We start from the raw sequence: 20883 nt of genomic DNA on the forward strand, positions 1-20883 counted from the left end.
GATTCAATTCAAAACCATTTGCATATATGTTAAAATTTAAATGGTTTAGACTTGTTTACAAAAAAAAAATTTAAAAAAATTACAACACGCAAGTATTATATCTTTAACAGTGATATCTTACATTGCTTTTTATGACTGGCATATATGAAAATCTTTTTAAACTTCTCAGCTGCCAACAAGTTGAAAATAGAAAGGAACATCGTTGTTCAGCTCAATCCACCTCAGAACTGATCGATCGAAATTAGGTCATAAATCGGCCAGAGCCATCAAGTAGGTGTGAACTGTGGTAGAGCTGGCAGGATCCACTTTCATCCCTCGAAAGGGTTTCGAAACTCTTCACCCCGTGCACTAATTGATCGATAAACAAACCGAGAACAAACAAAAACATCATGACACAATGTTTGCTTAGAACCACCCTCCCTGCTGATGAATGAGCCGAGTTCGAGTAAACAACTCCCTTTCGAAAGCGAAAGAAAATCGAACTCCTTCCATCCGCTGTGATAAGCTGCGAAAGATCCCCTTCAAATAATCAGCCGAAACAGATTGGTTTGTTTACCGGCTCGCTGCAGCTGCCCTAAGTGCAACGGAGCTCCCCGGTGGCGATGCATCATCAGACGGAGAACCTTCCAGAGGACCTTGCGGCGGCCGCAAATTGGTCGGAAAACAAGGACCTGATTGTGGGGAAAATTATCCATCCGAAAACCCCGACCCGACGGGGCCCAATCTAACTCCCCGAGCGAGATTGAGATCAATTTTAAAATCCATCCTTCGGGCCGGCTTGTGGCCCACGGCCGCCGCTGGGTCAGTAAATCACTGCATCCAGCAAACTACTGCAAATTGCACTTTGGCTCGTTGCTCGCCCCATGGTGAAGAAGGTGAAATAGCGGGTTTGGTGTGGAAAGGAAAAACCGGGAAAAAGGACGCGACTAAAAAGCACCGGCACCGCCTTCTCGTCCCGGGGAAGCTCGCTTTTCCAAATTGAACATTTCCATTAGGGGTTTGGATGGGGCGCGAACCGGGCGGTCACAGGATACGCGGTGGAACCGTTTTATCATCGGCACTGCCGGCTGGAGCAGATTGCGACCGTGTACCCTCTTCTCACCAGCCCACCCACTTTTCCCTTTGGCCAACTAGTTCGTTCCGTTGGGCGAAATAACTGTTCATAACTCTCATATATCTGTATGTCCCAGCCAAGCCCGGGCTCCGAGCCGCTGCGTCCTTTGACCGTGCTCTAATCCTGCGATTCAGCTTGATTTCATGGGCTCTTTTTCTTTCACTCACGCTGGTTCTCGCTTTCTCTTTCACCCTCGCAGAGTTTTCCGGACATCAGCAATCGAACGGCGGCGCTGCTCTCGATGCCAAAGGGCCGCTACCAACATCTGAAGCGACTGCTACCGTTGCTGGCCAACCAAAGCGAGGACTGTCTGACGCTCAACATTTACGTTCCCGGAAGTGGTAAGTTCTCTCTCTCTCTCTTTCTCTCACCCCATACAGCGCTCTTGTAAGTAGGGAAAATTCGATTGGCACCAAACCCCACCGTTCCCAGTCGCCCGATGCGTGGCAGCGAAAAGTGGTGATAAATTCCGCGCTCATCGACCATAAATTGGATCACTATAAGGTGCCACACCGGTTAGAAGCGGGGTGCCATCTTACCTCATCCCAACAATCTCTCCTTTGCCTTGGGTTGGGCGCAACCCGTAAAAAGGGGTGAAAAGGGTAGTGCATTTAGGGGTGCCGTTTGTCTACCATGCTTTTTTTCTCTCTCTTGCACCACTCTGCTTTGTTTCTGCGCGTTCGGTTCCGGAATTGGATATTTTGTTTTGCACCAGGAGGTCACCGGACTAGAGGAGGGGGGAGGAAATGAGGTCAACAAGGGGTACAAGTGGGAGGGGGGGGGGGTCACCAGGGCGCACTGAACAAACAACTTTATCTATGGGACAAACAAGTCCGCGTCCGATTCGTCTAACGAAGTAAATGCTGGTAACGGTTTTTGGCACGACATTGTCAGCAGGCTCGTTCGGCAGCTTTTCGTCGTCGGTGTATGGGTGAGCGAGTAATACGACAGATGAGCGTGAATGTGTGTGTTTTTGGAATGCTGAAGGAGCTTATTTCAAATCGCAGTATGCCAGGACTCGTTCATTTCGATATTAGTACGGGTGCGATTTAATTAGCGCTCGTAGATTTCTGTCGTGCTGTCAGGCTGATGTAACTGCAAAAATATACGTACATGTTGCTGTAAATGCTGTAAAACAGCTGTAGTTTTCTGTATGCGTAGCATTTGCACTTACCTTAGCGCAGCGTAATTAATCTCATTACAAGATGGTGCTTTAAGCTAAAAAATAGCTTTTAAAAAGGGTGCGAAGAAACACTTCATCTATAGTTTTCAGTTTAAAATAAGGGAAAAAACAACGAATTAAAATAAAGTTTGATTACAAAGTAGATCCGACTAGATTGCACTATTATAAAAAAAAACAGATAAAATTAGCGCCAATTTAAAATTTTTGCTAAATATGGAAATAAACCAATTGAAGAGACACAGTATAAATTTATCGTTTTAAAACTACAAGACCAATACCTTATTTGAATTGTTTATGAAGAAACTGGAAATTGTGTACGGAAGGAGCGTACGTTAGTTGAATCAATCAACACGAAATTACTTCACCGATTATTGGTACTTCTTTTATTAACCACGGACTAAACGCTCATCATCGCGATCATCGAACGATAACTATTTCCCACACTCTGCTTTCTGGGAAATTACTTCAATGACATCAGCAGCGACTACAGCGAACCCTTCTGCGGAAATTTCCGTTGAATCAACGCCACGCACCGTCATTATAATGGGACGCCGGCTAATGCGAAAAGCTCATCGAGAACGGCGTGTGATAAGGCAAGAAATGAACCCATCAAAAAGTGGGTAATTATGAAGGTCCAAACTAGGAGTGCGGAATCCCCAAGGGAGTCCTTAGCAGCCGCCATTCCCTTGCCATTTCCTTCTCAGCCGTAATTGTGGGTATAAAATTTAATCTATTGTTCGGCTATTAAGCTCTCACCCGTGTCCCGTCATCGTGCGGCCGATATATGACCGGCAGGAGAATTAGCAACACGGGTAAAGGGCTGATAGCTGAAAATACCCATTATACGATGGGGCTAGCGCGTCCCGGTGCCGAGCTTTCGAACCTAATTTTACGATGCTTTAAACAGATTAGTCGTTACGTGTGGCGAAACACGGCAAACGCGTGGCAAACCCGTGGGGCACGTGCGAAAGCTTCACATTCACTAATTTATCGTGTTATCATCCCGAGGAGCTGCTGCCCGTAGCACTTTTCCCTTGTACGATGGCTCACTTGATGCTATGAGGGAGAGCCATGCGTGAAAGTTGAAACTACTTTCACCGCTCGTCCTTGAACGCCGTCCGCGAGCAGGCCGTTATCCGTAGCCGGGCCCGAAACAAACGAATTTATGTTTCGAACATAGTTGCAGATCAGACAACGCTTGATCCCTCTGAAAGCGGGTTCAAACGCGCCGGTTTAGTTGGGTTCGTTTGAATTTTACGACGCTCCTTTGTACGTCGCAAGGATACGCCGGGTTCGTTTTGTGAATCCGCTTCGTCCAATCTCTCGAGCGGCATCTCCCAAGCCCCCACCCGAACTGTTTGTCTAATCTTGTAATGGCGTAGAACTGCGAACTTTTGTTGCCATTTTTGTGTTCCATTTGGCCCGCAAACCGGGGTAGCAACGAAACGAGAAGCCGCGATCGGATTTATGGTTTCGGTAATAAAACGCGAAAAATAAATCATCCGCGTGCTGGCGCAGCAGGACATGCGTCTTTTCCCGGTGCCACGGTAGGCTTGTTTTCAATCTATCACGTTTTTCCACGGGATCGGGAATCGGGACCTCGCTGGAGCCGTGATTTTCCCGATACACGGCACCCGCAAGGTGCACGCCAACGTGGAGCGGATTAACTTTTCCGTCCATCATGGTGCTCGCGGGACACGGATTGCGTTTAGCATAAATTCAGGCGTGGTACAAAGTCGGACACTCTTGCTCCTGGGAGGGGGTTCGGGAATTAAATTACGTCTAACCGAATAAACATAGCGAGGGTACACACGACGACGGGGCAAAATTCAATTCCTTCCACTGTCACGCTTCGTCTTTCGTCACGGATTTTAGAGGTGTGGAGCGAAAAAGCGGAGCCAACAGCGGAGAAAGTGAGCAAAAGAAAAAAGCACGCATTCCTAACCCCAAAAAGTTCCCCGAACCGGCTGCTGGAGGTGCAAGCGTAGCGCACAACTTTTCACCGCTGCCCATCGAAAACCCCGGAAGTGGTTCCATATTTTATGAATATATTCCAACCCCAATACGGCACATTCTTTGGGAGGATAGGCTGTTCCGGCTGTTCGATGAGTCCCCATGCACGTCCTTTTACACTCGTGTCGCTCGTGAAGCACGCAGCGGCCAACAAAGCCGCAATCAAACCGAACCACACACACACACGTACGTACACACACACACACACACATATGCGGAACCAAACCACGACCATCGAAGGTAGAGTTGAAGTGCGAAATAGTCCAAACTTTCCCGCTCGACCAGGTCGGTGGGAAAACCTTCCCCAAACTGACGCGCACAAGGATGATGATGGCGAGATGATGCTGATGTTGTTTTCGATTAGGGTAATACTCAATGAAAACTTTGCTCCACGCTTCCACGAGAGCTCCGTTGCCGTCGTCCGTTGACGTTGAGGGTGCAAATTGCGGGCGGAATGTTTTTCTTTTCTCCTCGCGTCAATCCCACGGCGATGGCGTTGTCAAACAACTACCAAGCACGCGCCACGGTGTATGTGTGTAGATGCGTGTGTCTGCCACACCCGCAGCTGCCCGGGGACGGATCCGATTTAGTGTGTCTATCAACCCACCGGCAGAGACCGCTTGTACAGGGGGACTTTGGTTCACACGATAAAAATGCTCGTTTGAATTTATTCGCCCATATTTCGGAAAGTGCCATTCCTTCTATTCGCTGCCGTTAACTTCTGCTCAACGGTGCGGGCGGGCCGACGAGCTTGTCAGGTGCTGCAACTGGGGCCTCCGTACCGGGGCTCAAGCGGTCGTTTAACAAGCCGCCTAAACGGACCGCACCGTCCCTTTCAGTTCGTTTTGGGCGAAAATCTACTTCTCATTAATTTCAATACAAATTCCACCCGCACTCGCTTACCGTTGCGCATTCGGCATCGAAACCGTGCCGGGCTTTTATTTGCACCCATTTGAATTCGCCGGTCGCCGGTTCGGACGACGATTTATCTACGTTTTGTGGAAATTTTCTCCGCTCGAACGGTGTATTTTTATTTTTCGCCCGTTGAGCTTTTCTTCGCGTTCAAGCTCGGTAACGAACAACTGGATCTAGATGGCTGAATCTTTTTCTCTCTCTCACTCTCTCTCTATCGTTCTCTCTCACTCTCCGTGGGTGTGGTAATAGCATTCCCTCTCGTCATTTGCGTTCATTCGCCAGCCCTCCAGGGGGTCCTGGCACACACAGGTGCCGGTTGCGAGTGGGACTCCTTGGCGGATGATAAATGATAATTGAATTTCAACTTTAACATTTTCGGTTTTCCATCATTCCCCCCCCCCCTCCCACACTCGGTGGCTTTCGCCGTTGCGCAAGCGATCGTGCCTTGTGGGTGGGAGCAAGAATTCGGCGAAGCGCTTCTGGCTTAGCGCCGAAAATGGTGGTCCATTTTGGGACAGATTTTCTTCGACCGCTATCGAGGCGCCAATGATGGAGACACTGGGATTGGGAGCCCAGTTGAAAAAATAAAGAAAGAATAAAGCGCTCCGAAAAAACCCACCCACAATGACGACCGCACGTTCTGTAAAATGGTCGCGCGGGTGAATCCTTTTGGCACGCAACGACTGGTTGGAAGGGACATCTCTTTTTCAAGCTGGTTGGAGATTAACTTGAGTGTTTCACTCCTGACGCTGGGCAAAAAGCTAGCAGAGATTCGATGGGCGAAAGAATCGATGTAAAGTTAGTGACCGAAAGAGAAAAAGACAACTCCGTGTGGTGGTGCTGTGTGGGTGAATGAAAGAGAGAGCGGATTAATTGAAATCTTAATTAAATGTGTAACAGCGGGCGTCAATCTGTGCTTTCATTTATTTATTTTTAATTAAGTTTCATCAAGCCACCATCTCGTTGGGCGCTGGCTATCGATCGGCTTCGGCGATGTCCGACGAGGCGTGGTTTTGGGGAGCTCCAGCGCGACATTCTCGCCCTTACAGAGGGTGGCAATTAAAAACAGATCCGTTGCCAACGGTTCCCAGCACCGGAATGCCGGCAACTCATCTCGGCCGCCCAGCGTCTTAAATGGTGCTCTTGTTTTCGTATCGGATTTGCGGTTGTAATAATCCCAGCTCACCTGCTCACCGGGGTTTGCCGCTTGTCGGTGGTTGGCTTTTGCATCCTGGGCATCCTTCCCAAAGGGATTGCTGTAGGAGTCACACGGAACGAAACCACAACACATTCTCACATTGAAGCCGGCGATAGAAAGCTCCGGCACCTACAAAGGCGCCCGATGGCTTTGCGATCAAAGCGTTCTTCGTGTCCTTCGTTTTCACTCGATCATTATTTGCGGCTAAAAAAACACGCATATCCTTTCTCTCTCTCTCTCCGTCTCTCTGTGAGTGTGTGGCTTTTTTCGCCTTGTTGGCTTCGTAACCGAGATGGATTTTCCCGTTATTTGTCTCCAGCCGCAACCATTCCGAGCACGAGCGATGGACTTAGTGGAACCGGCACCGAAACCAGTTCAAACGAAACCAGAGCCCTGGCAGTGCGGCACGGGAAATTAAAAAGCAAGCTCTCATTTAAGGCGAGATTTGTTTGTGCGTTGGGGCTTTGAATTATACATCCGGAATCAGTATGATGTATGCATGTGTTTTTTGCTGGGGCTCGATTTAAGCAAGGCCGGAAAAAAGGCACCCCCTTTTTGCCAACTGCTTCTGCAACAACGTAATCCGCTATAATTGGGGACGCTTGTTTTTCACGGGCTTGACGATGTTTTCGTACAATTAAATCTATCCGCTCTGTGCGTTCAAATGAGTTGGGTTTTTTGAGAACGTGTACGCTGTTTCGGTGAAATGAACATTAAAATAATTGGTTAAAAAAAATCACCTCAAAAACATGCTTCAAGTGAAATATAGGGCACAAAAGGTTTACCTACGGCGCGTTTACGGGTGATGGTTTTGTACTCGAAGTACTACGAATCGGTGTTTGAGCGGGCAGTTGACGTGCCGATCTCGCAGTATTTATTATCCCGCCTTCCTGCCACCAAATCTCTGCGTGTGGTTCACTCGTTTGTTAGTCTGACCAGCGATTTTCCTGCCGTAAACCGTATGTTCCCAGCAATCTAGCCCGTGCCGGACGGATGCAGCCTAACCGAGACCGAAACCGGTTCTCAACCGGCCATGCAAATAGTACATTCGAAATGACCACCCGGGCAAGTGAAGCGCACAAACTAACGATTTCCTTTCTCTCTTTCGTTCTCGCTCTCTCTCTCTCTCTCTCTCTCTCTCTCTCTCTCTGCTTGCAGGAAGCCGCGGGCTCGAGGCACCTTACTCGATCTTCTTCTACATCCACGGCGAAGCGTACGACTGGGGTTCTGGCAACCCGTACGACGGCTCGGTGCTGGCCAGCTACGGGCACGTCATAGTTGTTACAGTCAATTTTCGTTTAGGAATACTCGGTAAGTTATCTCCCCCCACTTGTCGGTGGTTTTCCTGCTTTGATGTAACGCAAGCTGTCCGTTTTGCGGTCGCTGCAACCATCACGTGTGAAGCGGGTTGCCTACCTTCAAGGCGCAACGAGCTTTATCCTTATCCATCCAACTCCGGCTCCTTGAAACGGGGGCATTTCGCGCAACAACTATTCAAACTCGTCGGTTTCGGAAGTTCGCTCTCCATCGGTGCGAGTGTTCGCTTCAAACGCTTTGACCTGACGTGCGCACCGATAGCGGCTTGGTTTTGTGGGCGAGTGGGTGGTTGATTCGGAAAACGCCTTCATCCAACAAGTCATCATCAACGTCATCGTTCATTTGGCCGGGTAGCGAACGAGCGTTTGAGGGGAGCGAAATGTTGCCACCGGAAGTAGTGCTGCTGTGCCTGTTTTCCGTAAATCTCGGTCAGTGTCCTTGGTCAGTTTCATATACGACCACACGCTGGTGCGCTAGTGGCCGCTCCCGGGGGGCAGGATAATGAAAATTTATATTATTCACTGCGCCCCCGGGTTATCCGTTTTGTGTGAGCGGTTTTTACTCTTTTGCGTGCTTTTTGTTTCGCACTCTTTCACTCCAACCTAAGCCCACGAGGCAGTAGTTTGGTCGTCGAGTTGACGCGCCATTTTAGGGGCCGAGGATCGGTCTGTTTTGGACTTGTGCAGCATTTTTATGTGTCATATCGGAGCGCGGACATATTGAGAGCGAGTGGGAACTGGCAAAAAAAAACCAAAGAACATATTTTAGCTTCCGCGCAGACAACGTAGGGGTATTTTTTTTTGCGCTCATCTCCACACAATTATAGCATAAATCATTACTTATCAAAAGATTGAAATGGCAGCAACCAAAGGATTCATTTTTCATGCGCGCGAGAGCTTCCGTACCGCTGGCTGGGCGTTTTATGATCCTCCCAGTTTATGGCGTTATTAAATTTCTTCTCTTGGCATGGGGGGGGGGTTTACGATGCACGCGTTGTGAAGCCGGAAAATGCAAGGATGGTCCGGATGGTATGCTGGCGATGGAAGATTATCATCTAGTGGTTTTGGGGGGAATTTTCTACGCGGAAGTAAAAGGAAACACCAAACAGCACGTATGGTAAAGGTACTAAACAATGATCATATCACTTACGTGCAGCCAGTTGGGGGTGGCAAAATGATTTTGAAAATGATTTTCATCCCTGTTTCCTGCCAGAGCGGATCGTGTTTTTCGTGAACACGTCAACCAGCTGCTGCCAGTTCGTTTCCACCGGCGTACCGATCGCCGGTGAACGGTGGGACAGATTTGCCGAGTGACATTGAAAGCTCCACGCCCGAAACGCTATATTTCATCTGCGATTCGTCCCTAATCCGCCCGGCCATTTTTGCCACCCCGTGGGAGCGCTGTCAAATAAAATCCAACGTCTCGCCATTACGATGCACTTTGTACGTCCCACAGCATCGGGAAGGCCATCAGTAGGATGGCGCTTGCAGTAATCAAAAGCCCGGAGCGTGGGAAAAGCGCATTTCGGAGCGCCGGGTAGCGATAAATAAATTCTGAAAAATGACTCCATCGCTTTCCAGCTGTGCTGCAGTCCTTTCTGGTGCTCGTTCGCAGCTGCCCGGAAGTGGCCGTCCGGTTTCGTTTCGCTGCGGAATTATATTTATCGAATCGGAAACCTTTACCACCGTGTGTTGCGTGTTTCGTTCGCTTCGCAAAATGGCCAGCCTGTCGAATGGTGAAACGCGTACATGCGAAAGCGACCGAAGAGAGTTCGGAGCGTGTTAACATTGGCTCAGCTATGCAAAACACGTCCGTGCGCAATATCGACGGGGTTTTGGTTGATGAAATATTTTTAGAAAGCCTAGCACCGCGTGGGACTGCCACTACGAAAAATAACGCCTTTTTTTGGGCGATGTGCTTTTTTCCACTCACTTTAATTTTCATCAAAAAACGTCCGTGATTTTATCTCGTGAAAAATTGAACCACCCACTCAGGTGGTGACAAAGCTCTCCCATCACAACCCAAATACCGTATTTATCTACCAGGCGTAGGAAACCCAATAAGTCCGCATCGTACTGCGTTTCTGAAAGAGAAAAAAAACGCACCGTACTCGCTGCAAATACCGAAATTCCATCGGTGCGGAAACTATTCGTACTGATTCCCACGCCAAAATTATCATCATTTAGTCGAGCGCCCGGAATTCGGGCGCTCGGGAAAATCGATCCCGTAATAGGTATGGAATCGATGCGGCTTCATAATCTTTCTGCATTATGCAGAATTCTATTAGCTCGAGTTTCACCGCATGCGTGCGTTGGGTCGAATTTCCTGGAAAGAGCCGAATGTGTGATCTACCGGTTCCCCAGCATTCACGCCAATCGATTACCAACGGCATCAATTTACATCCCTTACAACCCATTACGATACCACCGGCGCATTGGAGGTGAAGCTCCTTTGATAAGAAGCGATTTGGTGCTCGAAAAGCACCTGTACAACGAGAGATAGCAGAAAAAATCGGTAGCTCTTGTACAGATAAATCCACCGATCGTTCCATATTCCATTCCGGTTAGCATAATTTCTCCACAATGTTCCCTTTTTTCCAACCGTTTTTCGCTTGATGCTCCACTCACAAGTGCTGAACTGCCTGTCTCCAGCTGTGCCGTGATTCACTTGATGCGAAAACCCTACGCTCCACCAATCCGACCCCGTCGCTTTTCCGTCGGCTCGAAAGTGAGACACAAATATTTATAGCCCACACACGGCACGGTAGGCGCTTGAATTCCGCATTCGACACGCGTGCCACCGGGATCGCCGTAATGCTCTCACCTAAACACCTATTTTTCACCCGAAAAACCGACAGCCGACCGACTCCCTATTTCGGCTCGGTTTGGCCTCCATGCGGTTGGGACCGCCCGCTGGGCAAGAAGGTGAAAAAGAAGCGCCACGTGTGGTGAGCGCCTCGAAAGGACCACCCGCTGGGCGGATCTTCACACATCACCGTGCCCTGCGACCCGAGCGACCCCGGGAAAAAGGGATTATGAAATGGTGAAAACGAGCCCCGATACAGCAGGACTGGGATCGCTGCAGTTGGTGAGGAAAACCGGGTCGCGAGGTGAGACGAAAAAGAAAACGATGTCACACACGCACACCGGACGAACATGGGAGGGCCCCAAAAGAGGCAACCCCGAAAGAGATTGCATTTGAATTGACGTGTAATTTAACCGCAGGTGTTCCGACACCTTTCCCGAGAGTGGCGACGGATCTATCGTCCTCGTTTCCTTGGCCTGGGAGCCTGGCAGGAGGATTTGGCTTCTGGTGCGATTCTTCATGGCCATGGGGTGGCTCACTTTCACACCCCAGAACTGTGGCCAACCCTTCAGCGTTTCTAGGTGTGTGTGTGTGTAAAACTTAATGGAGAGGCGAATTTTGCATGCAGAATTGCCCCCAAATTGGAATCGATTCCGAACCGATCCGACCCAGTTTTTCCCGCGTACGTTTTTGGTGCGTCTTTTTTCTTTCATGTTTTGGAGGCTTTTTTTTCGGCTAACAACCTGGAAGAGATAAGACGCGAGGATGGTTGACGAAATTTGGCGCATTCAATCGCAAGCCAATGGCGTTGGAAGGTGAAACTGAACGCCTTCACGGGACTCGGTTGAATGGGGCTCAGCTGTCATTCGTCAGACGGTGGTTGAGCGAAGTTGTTCAGTAATTTGTCACTAACCAATCGGATTTCTCGATCGGTACCCTGGTGGTCTGGAAAAATTGTGCACGATTTTGGGAGATTTTCTGGAACCCGTTTTTAGTGTACCTAATCAAAATAAAGCGAAAAAAAGGTATGATTTGAAATGTTAACACCGGATAAATTGACGCTTAGAATTGCTTGAATATAGGAATATCCTTTCACGGGGCTAACGCAAGAGCATAACGCAAGTAACGGCACGTGTTTGCTCACCTGCTGTACCTTCGTCACTTTGATTGACTGATGTTTGGTTGAAATTGTTTCAGGGGTAGTCGTTATGTACAGCTCGTTGTTCAAACCCCGTTTTTGAACCGTTCAAACCCCGACTAGGCAAGATGAAAAAATCAAATCCGTAAATTACACCCAATCTAAACATTTACCGTGCAGCTATCGAGCATGCATCACTCGTGCCGTTATTTCCACAAAAACAACGTGAGATCGTTCCATCGAAATAGTATCATAATCAATGATCATCGTACACGCGTTCCTCGAGCTGAAGCATAAAGGCGTGCACGATTCCGAGCTCGTATCGGTGTAGTAATTTATCCCAGTAAACGATAAAATCGTACCAAAATTCCCAGAATAGTGGTGAGCTTGAAAAATTTAGTACCAAGAAGTGCTGGGCTGTGCCTAATTCGATCCTAACGTCCCAGATGCGGTGGTGTGTGCAATTTTTAATAATGAACACCCGAACAGCACGAAACGCCAATACCGGCAGCGGATGGATTTTTATTTGAAATGTGACAAGCCGGTAGTTTATCCAGGAAAATGAATTACACCGTCCCCGGCGTGCTGGCGTCCATGCCGGTCGTTAGAAGCCCAACAGTGCAAGTGATATAGGGAGTAAAAGCAACCGAGCGTCAAAAAAAAAAAATAAGGTGCATAAAACATTGGCCGTGTTCATCTGTAAATCACCGCGTATCGGACGCTGGTACCAGCGATTGAAATCCCCATCCAACGGGTGCCCCAAGTGGCGCGATTTTCCTAACGCCACGAACGTCTGGCCCAAATTGATCGCACGGCAGGAACGAGCTGGATGTTCGGTGGGGTAAAGGAAGAAAAAATCTGGATGGCACAGAAATAAAATTCCACCCTTCTAGCCCTCTAGCCCTAGTGACAGTTGCACAAAAGCATTCGGGTATGCAAAATGCAAATCGCGCGCAGAGCCGGCCGAACGATGCAGGGGTGCATTTTTCCACCTGATGTCATATGCAATGATCCGCGCGGGGCCAAAGGCGAACATTTTCACCCGTGGAAAACTCGCGGAACAGTAGTTGCACCGCGTAATGATCGGCTGGCGTCGGGGAACACGGGTGTCGGAAAAATTCGAGCTGCCTCACGGTGCAAGGTGCATGAAAAACTGCCAGCTCTCGAGCCCCATTTCGATCATGTAACTGCAGCTGCACAAGAAAAATAACTCTCCCCCCGGGGGTCGCCGCCGGGACGGGGAAAGCTTTATGACGTCGGGTGGTGGGTTGGAAAGTCCGCTGAAACTATCGAGTGTGCCGTTTGATTTATGCGGTTCAATAATCGAATTTATTCGTTCCACATCGACCGTTTTCTGCGCGTGCGGGTGAAGGTGGGTGTTGTGAGGGGGAGTGGGGCGGGTGGAAAGCACACAAATATTTAGCGAGTTCAAGCTGCACCCGTGCGAGTAAACGACCGCGACTGCAGCCCGGTGCACGTCAAATCCCACCCGGTCAAAGGGTGTGTTTACTTTTTCCCATGAATTTTCCATAAATCAAGCACCAAGCGTTGCGCTGGGGAGTCTCCGCTAGAGGGCGCTGCGCTAACTGGCGAGAACTAACGCTCCTGAGACGCGCATCCGGAAGCTTCGGGGGCTTCGTGAGTCAATAAATAAAGTGAAACTCGCTCGATCGCGGGCTGGATAAACCGAGCGCAAGAAAACCCCGTTGCTATCGGAATTAGATTAACGCGTGCTCGTGGAGGTGCGTGGAGTTTGGTGGGTGTGCGATAAGATAAGCTACGCGATAAGGGCAAGGGTGGGCCATCCTTGCACGAACCCGTGACGCAATGCATCGTGTGCAACCCGAGGGCCACCTTTGCGAGCACGATGATGCTCGGGAGCATATGTTTACCGCGAAGATTACCATTTATCAATTTTACGAGCCCTTTTTCCCCTGTGATGTGGGATTCGAACTGGCTGCCAGCAACCGGGAAAGGTAATCAGTAGATAAACATCTCTCTAGGCGGGCGAAATGTGGGTGGGAGGGTTTTATTTGTTTTATCGCCAATGTCCGTCCAACCCGGAGCGCCCTTTCGTGACCTGCCCTTTGAGCGTCTTACGAACGTGATGGGGCCCAGAACCAGGAGCCCTCGGGCTGGTCGTCTTTCCGGGGCTGGGAAAAGCGAAAGAAAACGCAACCCATCCGGCCCCCCGAACAATGGCCACTGCGTGGGGGTGGAAAAAAAGGCACACAGTGATAAAACCCCGGGGGAAAAACGGGTGTTTGCCCTTCGTTTCTCGGTTGAATAATTGAATGAATTATTGTTGCTACCGGGTCGTTTCGCTTGGCCGGTACTCTATCCAAGAAGGGATCGCCGGAATAATGCCGGTTGGGTTCGACAATCGACGAGTGAGCGCTGTTTTGGCGATGGAGGAAAAAAGAACGCCACACGCCGAAATAGTTTGCGTATCATTTCACGCAGCAACTTCTTCTGCACGCGTGGGGTTTATTTCAGCTCCCGTCAGTAATAAATAGCAGCACATTAATTATGCTCCCGTGGGACATATTTTTGCCCGCATTAAAATTAAACCCCTTTGCGTTTTTTGTTGTTTGTTTGTTTTGTTTTCCGATTGGGGCATGCATTTCTTTTCCGACTGTTGCGAGGTTTATTCTACAGCAAAAAGGGAATAAAAACAACCCTCCAACGGAGCTTAACAATGATCTCATTAAATCGCCGACAGCTCGTTCTAGCGCTGCCTGCTGTAAGACGAATGTTGTGATTTACTAAGAAGTTTATCTTTTCCACTCCAACCCGCGGGCAGGTTTTCTAAAAACTCGTGCCTCACTGTCACCCGGTTCCGGTGGTAATCTAGGATTGATGGACATCATTCTGGCCCTGCACTGGGTTCGCGACAACATCGGCTCGTTCGGTGGCGACCCCAAGCGCATCACTCTCGTTGGCCACGATACGGGTGCCGCACTCGCTAACCTCGTTCTTATCTCGAAAGCAGGCAAGGGTAAGGAATTGGCTGTCCTTTTTGTGTGTTTCCTTCCTTCCGGGTAATGACGTGGATCGTTCCTCTCGCAGGACTCGTGCACCGTGCGATCCTTTTGAGCGGTTCAGCTCTCAGCCCGTGGGCACTCATCCCGGATCCGGACGCCGTTCGGCTCGAAGTGTCCCAGCAGATGGCGTGTCATCTCGTGCCGGGTCGGAATGGCCGCAAACCATCCACCGATGACGTCACCGACTGCCTGCGGGACAAGCCGATTGAGGCGCTGATGGGCGTGCGGCTGGCCAGCGTCCGGTTCATGCCAACGTGGGGTCCTTTCTTGCCGTTGGAGGACTCGCTTGATCCAGAGTTCGCGATGGAACACTCAGGCGAGGGTTTCATCACGAGTGAGCTGATGCTGGGCGTAACCACCACCGAGAGCTATGGTGACTTTAGCGCGTCTGACATTCAGGTAGGTGCTGTAGGTGGGTTTTGCACGCAACGTACAACGATGCTTAGTGCTTCCCGTTCGCTTCTCATTGCAGTATGGGCTCGAGGAGGACCAGCGGAACCGGCTGCTGCGGACGTACATCCGGAACGCGTTCACCTTTCACCTGAACGAGATATTTTCCGCCGTCCGGAACGAGTACACCGACTGGGACAAGCCGATCCAGCATCCGATCAACATCAGGTACGTGTGTTATTGGCGTGGCGTCATCGTCTTCTCGTTGGTTTCGGAGGCATTTCGAGTGAACGAGGCTCAGTACCGCCGGGTATTAGGTTTCGGTTCGAAGTCAGCGGAGCATTGAGCGATGATTGAAATTTGGTATTTTCTCCCCAAGGACTCGTGATTTGTGCCCGTTGGCTACGGAATTGCGGAGCAATTGCGCTTGGATTGTTGCGAAGAGTCTGATGATGATAATGGGAGTTGAGGCAATAATAAACAAAGCAATTGCCAAAACGTTCATTTGGGCGTAGGAATGTCGTATTTAATAGTTGTACATTCAATGGCTAAAAGTTAAACAAGAAGCTGCAGTTAGTTTTAAAAAAGCAGCGAATTAAATTGAAATGACATTATTACTAGGTAAAAAGCACCTACACTTGACACTTGTCATTTGCACTAAAATACCGCGTGCTTATGACAGGTAGGCTGTCAAAATGGGCTAAATGCACTAAATGAAGTACACGTTTTACTGCTTTATGGCAAAATCTTCAAACACTCGTCATGGCTTGCTCCGATATGGAAAGCAATTTTCACAACCGCATCAACCATTTCCGTAACCAAACTAATGACATTCAGTTATGAGCGCTGATTGAATAGCTCAGCAATATCATCACGTCGTGGCAATTCGATTCCGCCCAAGTAATGTGCGAGCTCGTTTTGCGATGGTTTTTACGATGTTCTTCCTTACCCAGCACTCAAAACGTCTACCGTCGCAGGGAATAGAAACAGATAGTAGAAAGTTCATCCGAGACGCGGTGCTAGAAGAAAACGTATAAAACATTTTACGATCACACATTGTGAGCCGGTGCGCTTTTCTCGGGTGTAAAATCAAGAAACGACCTTCCTCGAGCCCAACATCGCTGCAGGTATCGTGCGGAAGAATGCGTCCGGTGTGACCTAAAAATCACATCGTTTCGGGTGAAAAGTTGTTCGATTTCACCGACGAACAGTTTACGGGTCGCAAAGCGTTTCACCAGAAAAAAGAATTGGCTACCCAAAAAAATAAAATCGGCAAGAATAATTGTCAAGATTGGCCAAGAATAACACAAGCTCCCAAAAGCTCGCTCGCCAAAGGAAACGCTTTCCATGTGGGCAAACAAAATGAAGGCGGGCCGAAACGAAATACGAAAAATGAAAGTTTTTCGGGCTCCCAAAAACGGACGTGACGCGTTTTCGAAACAGGACCGCTCCCAAATCGCAAACGAAACGGAACGGAAGTGAAATTGGAACGGAATGGAAAAATGAAAATTGGTTCACCCACGTCGCCTCCCGCGGTCGCCTTTCTCCGTCCCATCGAATCCACCGCCTGGAGAAAAATGGAATTCAATCGCACCTACGGGGAGATCTCATGAGCGTGTGTATTGTACTCCCCCGTGCTTCTTTTGGATGGGAAAATCACACATACATCCTGCCCGGCACCCGAATCGGTTGCCTCTCGATTACGTATGCGTAGGCGAAGGTCCGTCTCATCCGCTTCTAGCCACCCACGAACCGGAATCGAGTGGCACGCAACCCGGAAATAGTAAAGCGAGACTTTTGATTCCAAATTGGATTTTGTGAAATTTTAATTCCCAACATGAGATTAAACCATCGGTGCGCACCGGCCAGGCAGGAATGCAATCCTGAGGCCAGCACTAGCTTCCGTTGCAGTCCGAATGGACGATTCGCACGAAGCATGGGTGTTGCCATGTGTGTTGCTCGTTAAGTGGCCTGATTGTCGGTAGCAATGGTTTTGATAAAATTGAGACGGGACCCACAACGGGTCCCTTGGTCGGCCGTTTGTGCTGCTGGGAGCACTCTTTAGCACGATCCCAGCACCGAGAGCCACCCAGAGACCCACGGCGTATTATTGCAGCCATCAGAAAACCCGGCCGGAAAGTCCTCCCAGAGGGCGAGTTTGTGTAATCAGGCGAAACGAACGTCGAAGAACTGACTCTCCCCCAGGCTGAGTTGTCGGAAACGGACGAAATCATTACGCTTCAACCTGGCCGGTGGGTTTTTGCCGAAATTTACCGGCCCTACTCTCCGGTCGATGCTCGGTGGTTTGATTATTTGCCTTACAGGATGGTTGCGTATGTCCAACTGTTGCTACCCCGATGCGCGCTAGCTGATGAACCTGCCGAGCCAATTAATACCGTGAAATGGGATTAGTTATGTGGTACGTGGCTGCGGTGGCGCCCCGGTTGATTGGATGATGGATGCGAGTCCCTTTTCCCGGGCGTTGATTATGCCGATGCATTAAATCATGCATCGTGCGTTTATGTTGGTAGCTCGGGTGCCCGAACGGGTGGGGAGTGTATTAATAATTTCCATCGCGATAATTCACCGCCTCCCGCGGGTACTGATAATGAGCAGGACCTTGCGAACGGGGCGAGAGCATCGGCAGCCGTCGGATTATCATTAGCCGAGGCGGATTAGAAATTCCACGCGGTTCGGCAGTGGAGTGGAGTCAAACTCATGCCATGCAAATACCGATTTTCGATACCAAACGCACTTCACTCATCGCTATTGACCGTCGGGAGCGGATGGAGGCGATGGTAAACATATTTCATCGTAACAATAAATCGACAAGCGTACGCGTGATCGAGTGGAATAAAACAACATCGCACGGGCACGATGTACTCACAAAGTTGCATTAGTTTACGATTGTGAATTGATATTTATTCGCAAGCACTAATCACTTACGGATCCATGGTTGGCAAATGCGCGTGTACGAATTAGAATGATTATTCATTACCGAGAACCGCTAATGAGGTGATAGGCTGTTCGTATGGTACACGCAATTGGTATTCCATTTTAGCTGGAAATTCCTTATTAGACCTTTTTGCGAATCTACACAACCGCTGGGTGATGATAAATAGCCACGAAAAGTTGTGGAGCAATTGTTCTGGAAAATAGTTCAATTAAACCATGCCGTTTGACAGCGCCACGAGCACGCCATCTAGCGGATTGTTATGCATCCAGTGCTAGTGCTCCTCACGGCCTACTAAGCCTGTCATTTCGAAGGATCAATTCCACCATTACCGAACACTATTGAACGGACTCGAACATTGCAATTAAACTAATAAATAACCGTCTCGCGCGTCGGGTGATTGGATGGCGAATAATGCAAGGCTGAACCAAAACTAAAGCAAGGGTCGAAAACAATGTGTAGCAATAACAACAGCGAAAAAAACACCATCCCACAGAAACGCACCGATGCTGCTAATCGGACATGAGTGGCCAGTTTTGTTCGTGATGTGAATAATTCCCGCTCATTTGTCACACGCCACGCACTTCACGCACAATGGACCCTGTTTTCCCCTTCCCATCCGTACCAATTGGGGTCGGCTTATAGCGGCAATAAATATTAATACTCCATTTTTGTTCGCCCTAGAGCAAGAGGACGGGCGCGCCCGTTCGATTTACTGGTGCAGAGGCGAGAAAACAAGGAGCCGAACAAGTTCTATCAATAGTGATTGGATGGAAAAGTTTGCCCATTTTTTTCGTCTTTTGAGCAAACCGTGCACAAGGACCTCGACACAGATTGGCTATCGTCCGTGCGAAATGCGAACAGTTACACAAGCTCATCAATCAGCGGGTTGGGCTTAAAATTATTACTACCCCGCAGGTCGAGGGCAAGAAAAAGGCCGGTTTGGGTTAACTTCCGGTTCATATTGATCGCGGTGAGATCCTTTTGCGGTTCCTTGGGCCGTTCGAAATAAAGCCTCCGGTGGCCGTGAGGGCGTGAAATGAGTTCTGATCCTTCGTCATGAAATTGGCCACCGTGAATGTGACCTTCTGGGTACGTGGAACCGCATCAGAACCAAGAACCATTGCCGAGACGCATAAATTGCCAATGAACCGACCGGATGCGGACCGCCCGGTTGGGCTCATAAAACATGTATAGCACACCGGTTGGAATTTTCGGAAACTTCTTGCGTCATCCCGCTGCAGCTTGAATACTGAAGCGGGTATGAAGTTGTTGAAAGATGCACGGTAGCACCACGGATCCGTTTGCATCAGATCGGCACGGGTCGATGATGTTCTATTCGGTGGCAGGAAAAGCCAAACCCAGATCGCACCGAAGTAAGTCGGCTCGTACAGTAATCGACACCGACGGTGCTGTCAATCGAATCAACGGACAGCTTGACGTAATCACGACATCGTTGGCGACGGCGACAAACGACAGATTTCCTCCGGGAAGCGAACGCGAAATTGAGCAGCTGAAACCGGGCTGAGCTTCTCCCCCATCGTCGGGTGGAAAACGACTTACGGCTTGGACGGCAAGGACCCGTCCTGTGAGGAGTATTTATTCTATCGACGCCACAATGCATGTGTCAACTGTCATCTCGCGCGCACGATGGCAGCTTTTACTGTGGGCGTTTTGAGACGAAAAACGATCGAGAAGGTCCCGCTGGCAGCAAGGCAACACAAAAAGGATGATGACCATGAGTGCGCGGGAGTGGTTCGAACAGTGAGCCAGCAAAATGCACGCGCAAATTTCCCACGAAAACAAAGCGCCCGGTTTCACGGGGTGAGCGAAGGGCAGGTCCTTTCGGCGGAAAAATACGAACCATGAAATAATGTCCTGGCCGCGAGACGACCCGCGGGAGTGGTTCCTTTTTCCGCCCTTTGCTGCCAGTCATTGGGATTATCGTTATCGTTTATTTTTTCTTTCCTTCGTCCTTTTTGTTGTGACATTTTGTCTGTATCCCGTGCGTCCCGGGTTCCTGGACGCTTTTCACCGCCATCACGAATGGGAGAAAAATTGTCCGCTCGACGCCAAACTTGTGACGCGAGCTCGAGCGGGGACAATTTTCTCCGATTCCAGCCCGCAATGAGATCCTAATTGCTTTGGAAAAAGGGAAGTTATCGGGTTGGGGTACGAGCGGCACTCGTGATCATTGGAAAATGGGGAAAATCTACGGCGCTTAAGTACGGTCCGGTCACACTTCAGGCACATTCGCACGTTTTCCGACCCACCGAGCCGGGGCCGGAATGACGAGACAAGTATTTTTCCTTCATCCTGCCCAAGGGTGGGGCTAATTTTCGGTGAAACTTCTTTTCCACCACGATTTTCCTTCACAGCGACGGTCCAGCATTTCGTTTTGTTGATGAAAGATGATTGTTGTTTGTGTTTCTACTCATTTTCTTTCCGTGATGGATGGACTCGAATGCTGGTCAGCTTTTCTTGCGGGCTTTCGCGTTCTGATTGTGTTTTTTGTCGAATTTTCACGGACTTTCTTTTCTTATCCTGGCGAGCTTGAACAAACGCCACGAAATGAACGCTGCTGGTTGGATGGAGAGTTGTTAGTTTTAATTTTTGTTCTGCACTTTTTTTCATTTTTTATCTTTTCGATTCTTCCAGAGATTCAACTATGGAAGCCCTCAGCGATGGTCACACGGTGGCGCCCATCATAAAGGTGGCCTATCTGCATGCGAGGCGTGGCGCGAAAACGTACATGTTTCACTTCGGATACCAGAGCAAGGAGAGCGAATATCCACAGGTAAGCACACAATGAC

General features: G+C 49.3%; 1 protein-coding gene across 1 annotated transcript in view; it reads left to right on the forward strand.

Annotated features, from left to right (window-relative positions):
• The first annotated feature begins 1340 nt into the window (after positions 1–1340).
• LOC128730682 (neuroligin-1-like) overlaps positions 1341–20883 on the forward strand; it is a 38750-nt gene continuing 19207 nt past the window's right edge. Inside the window, exons 1-6 of the mRNA XM_053823757.1 lie at positions 1341–1455; positions 7582–7734; positions 14487–14681; positions 14753–15126; positions 15200–15345; positions 20729–20867. Coding sequence (XP_053679732.1) covers positions 1356–1455; positions 7582–7734; positions 14487–14681; positions 14753–15126; positions 15200–15345; positions 20729–20867 — 1107 coding nt within the window. The 5' untranslated portion in view covers positions 1341–1355. The remainder of the gene's footprint in view (positions 1456–7581; positions 7735–14486; positions 14682–14752; positions 15127–15199; positions 15346–20728; positions 20868–20883) is intronic.

This window comes from Anopheles nili, chromosome 2, assembly GCF_943737925.1.
Source record: "Anopheles nili chromosome 2, idAnoNiliSN_F5_01, whole genome shotgun sequence".
Classification (NCBI taxonomy): Eukaryota; Metazoa; Arthropoda; class Insecta; order Diptera; family Culicidae; genus Anopheles; species Anopheles nili.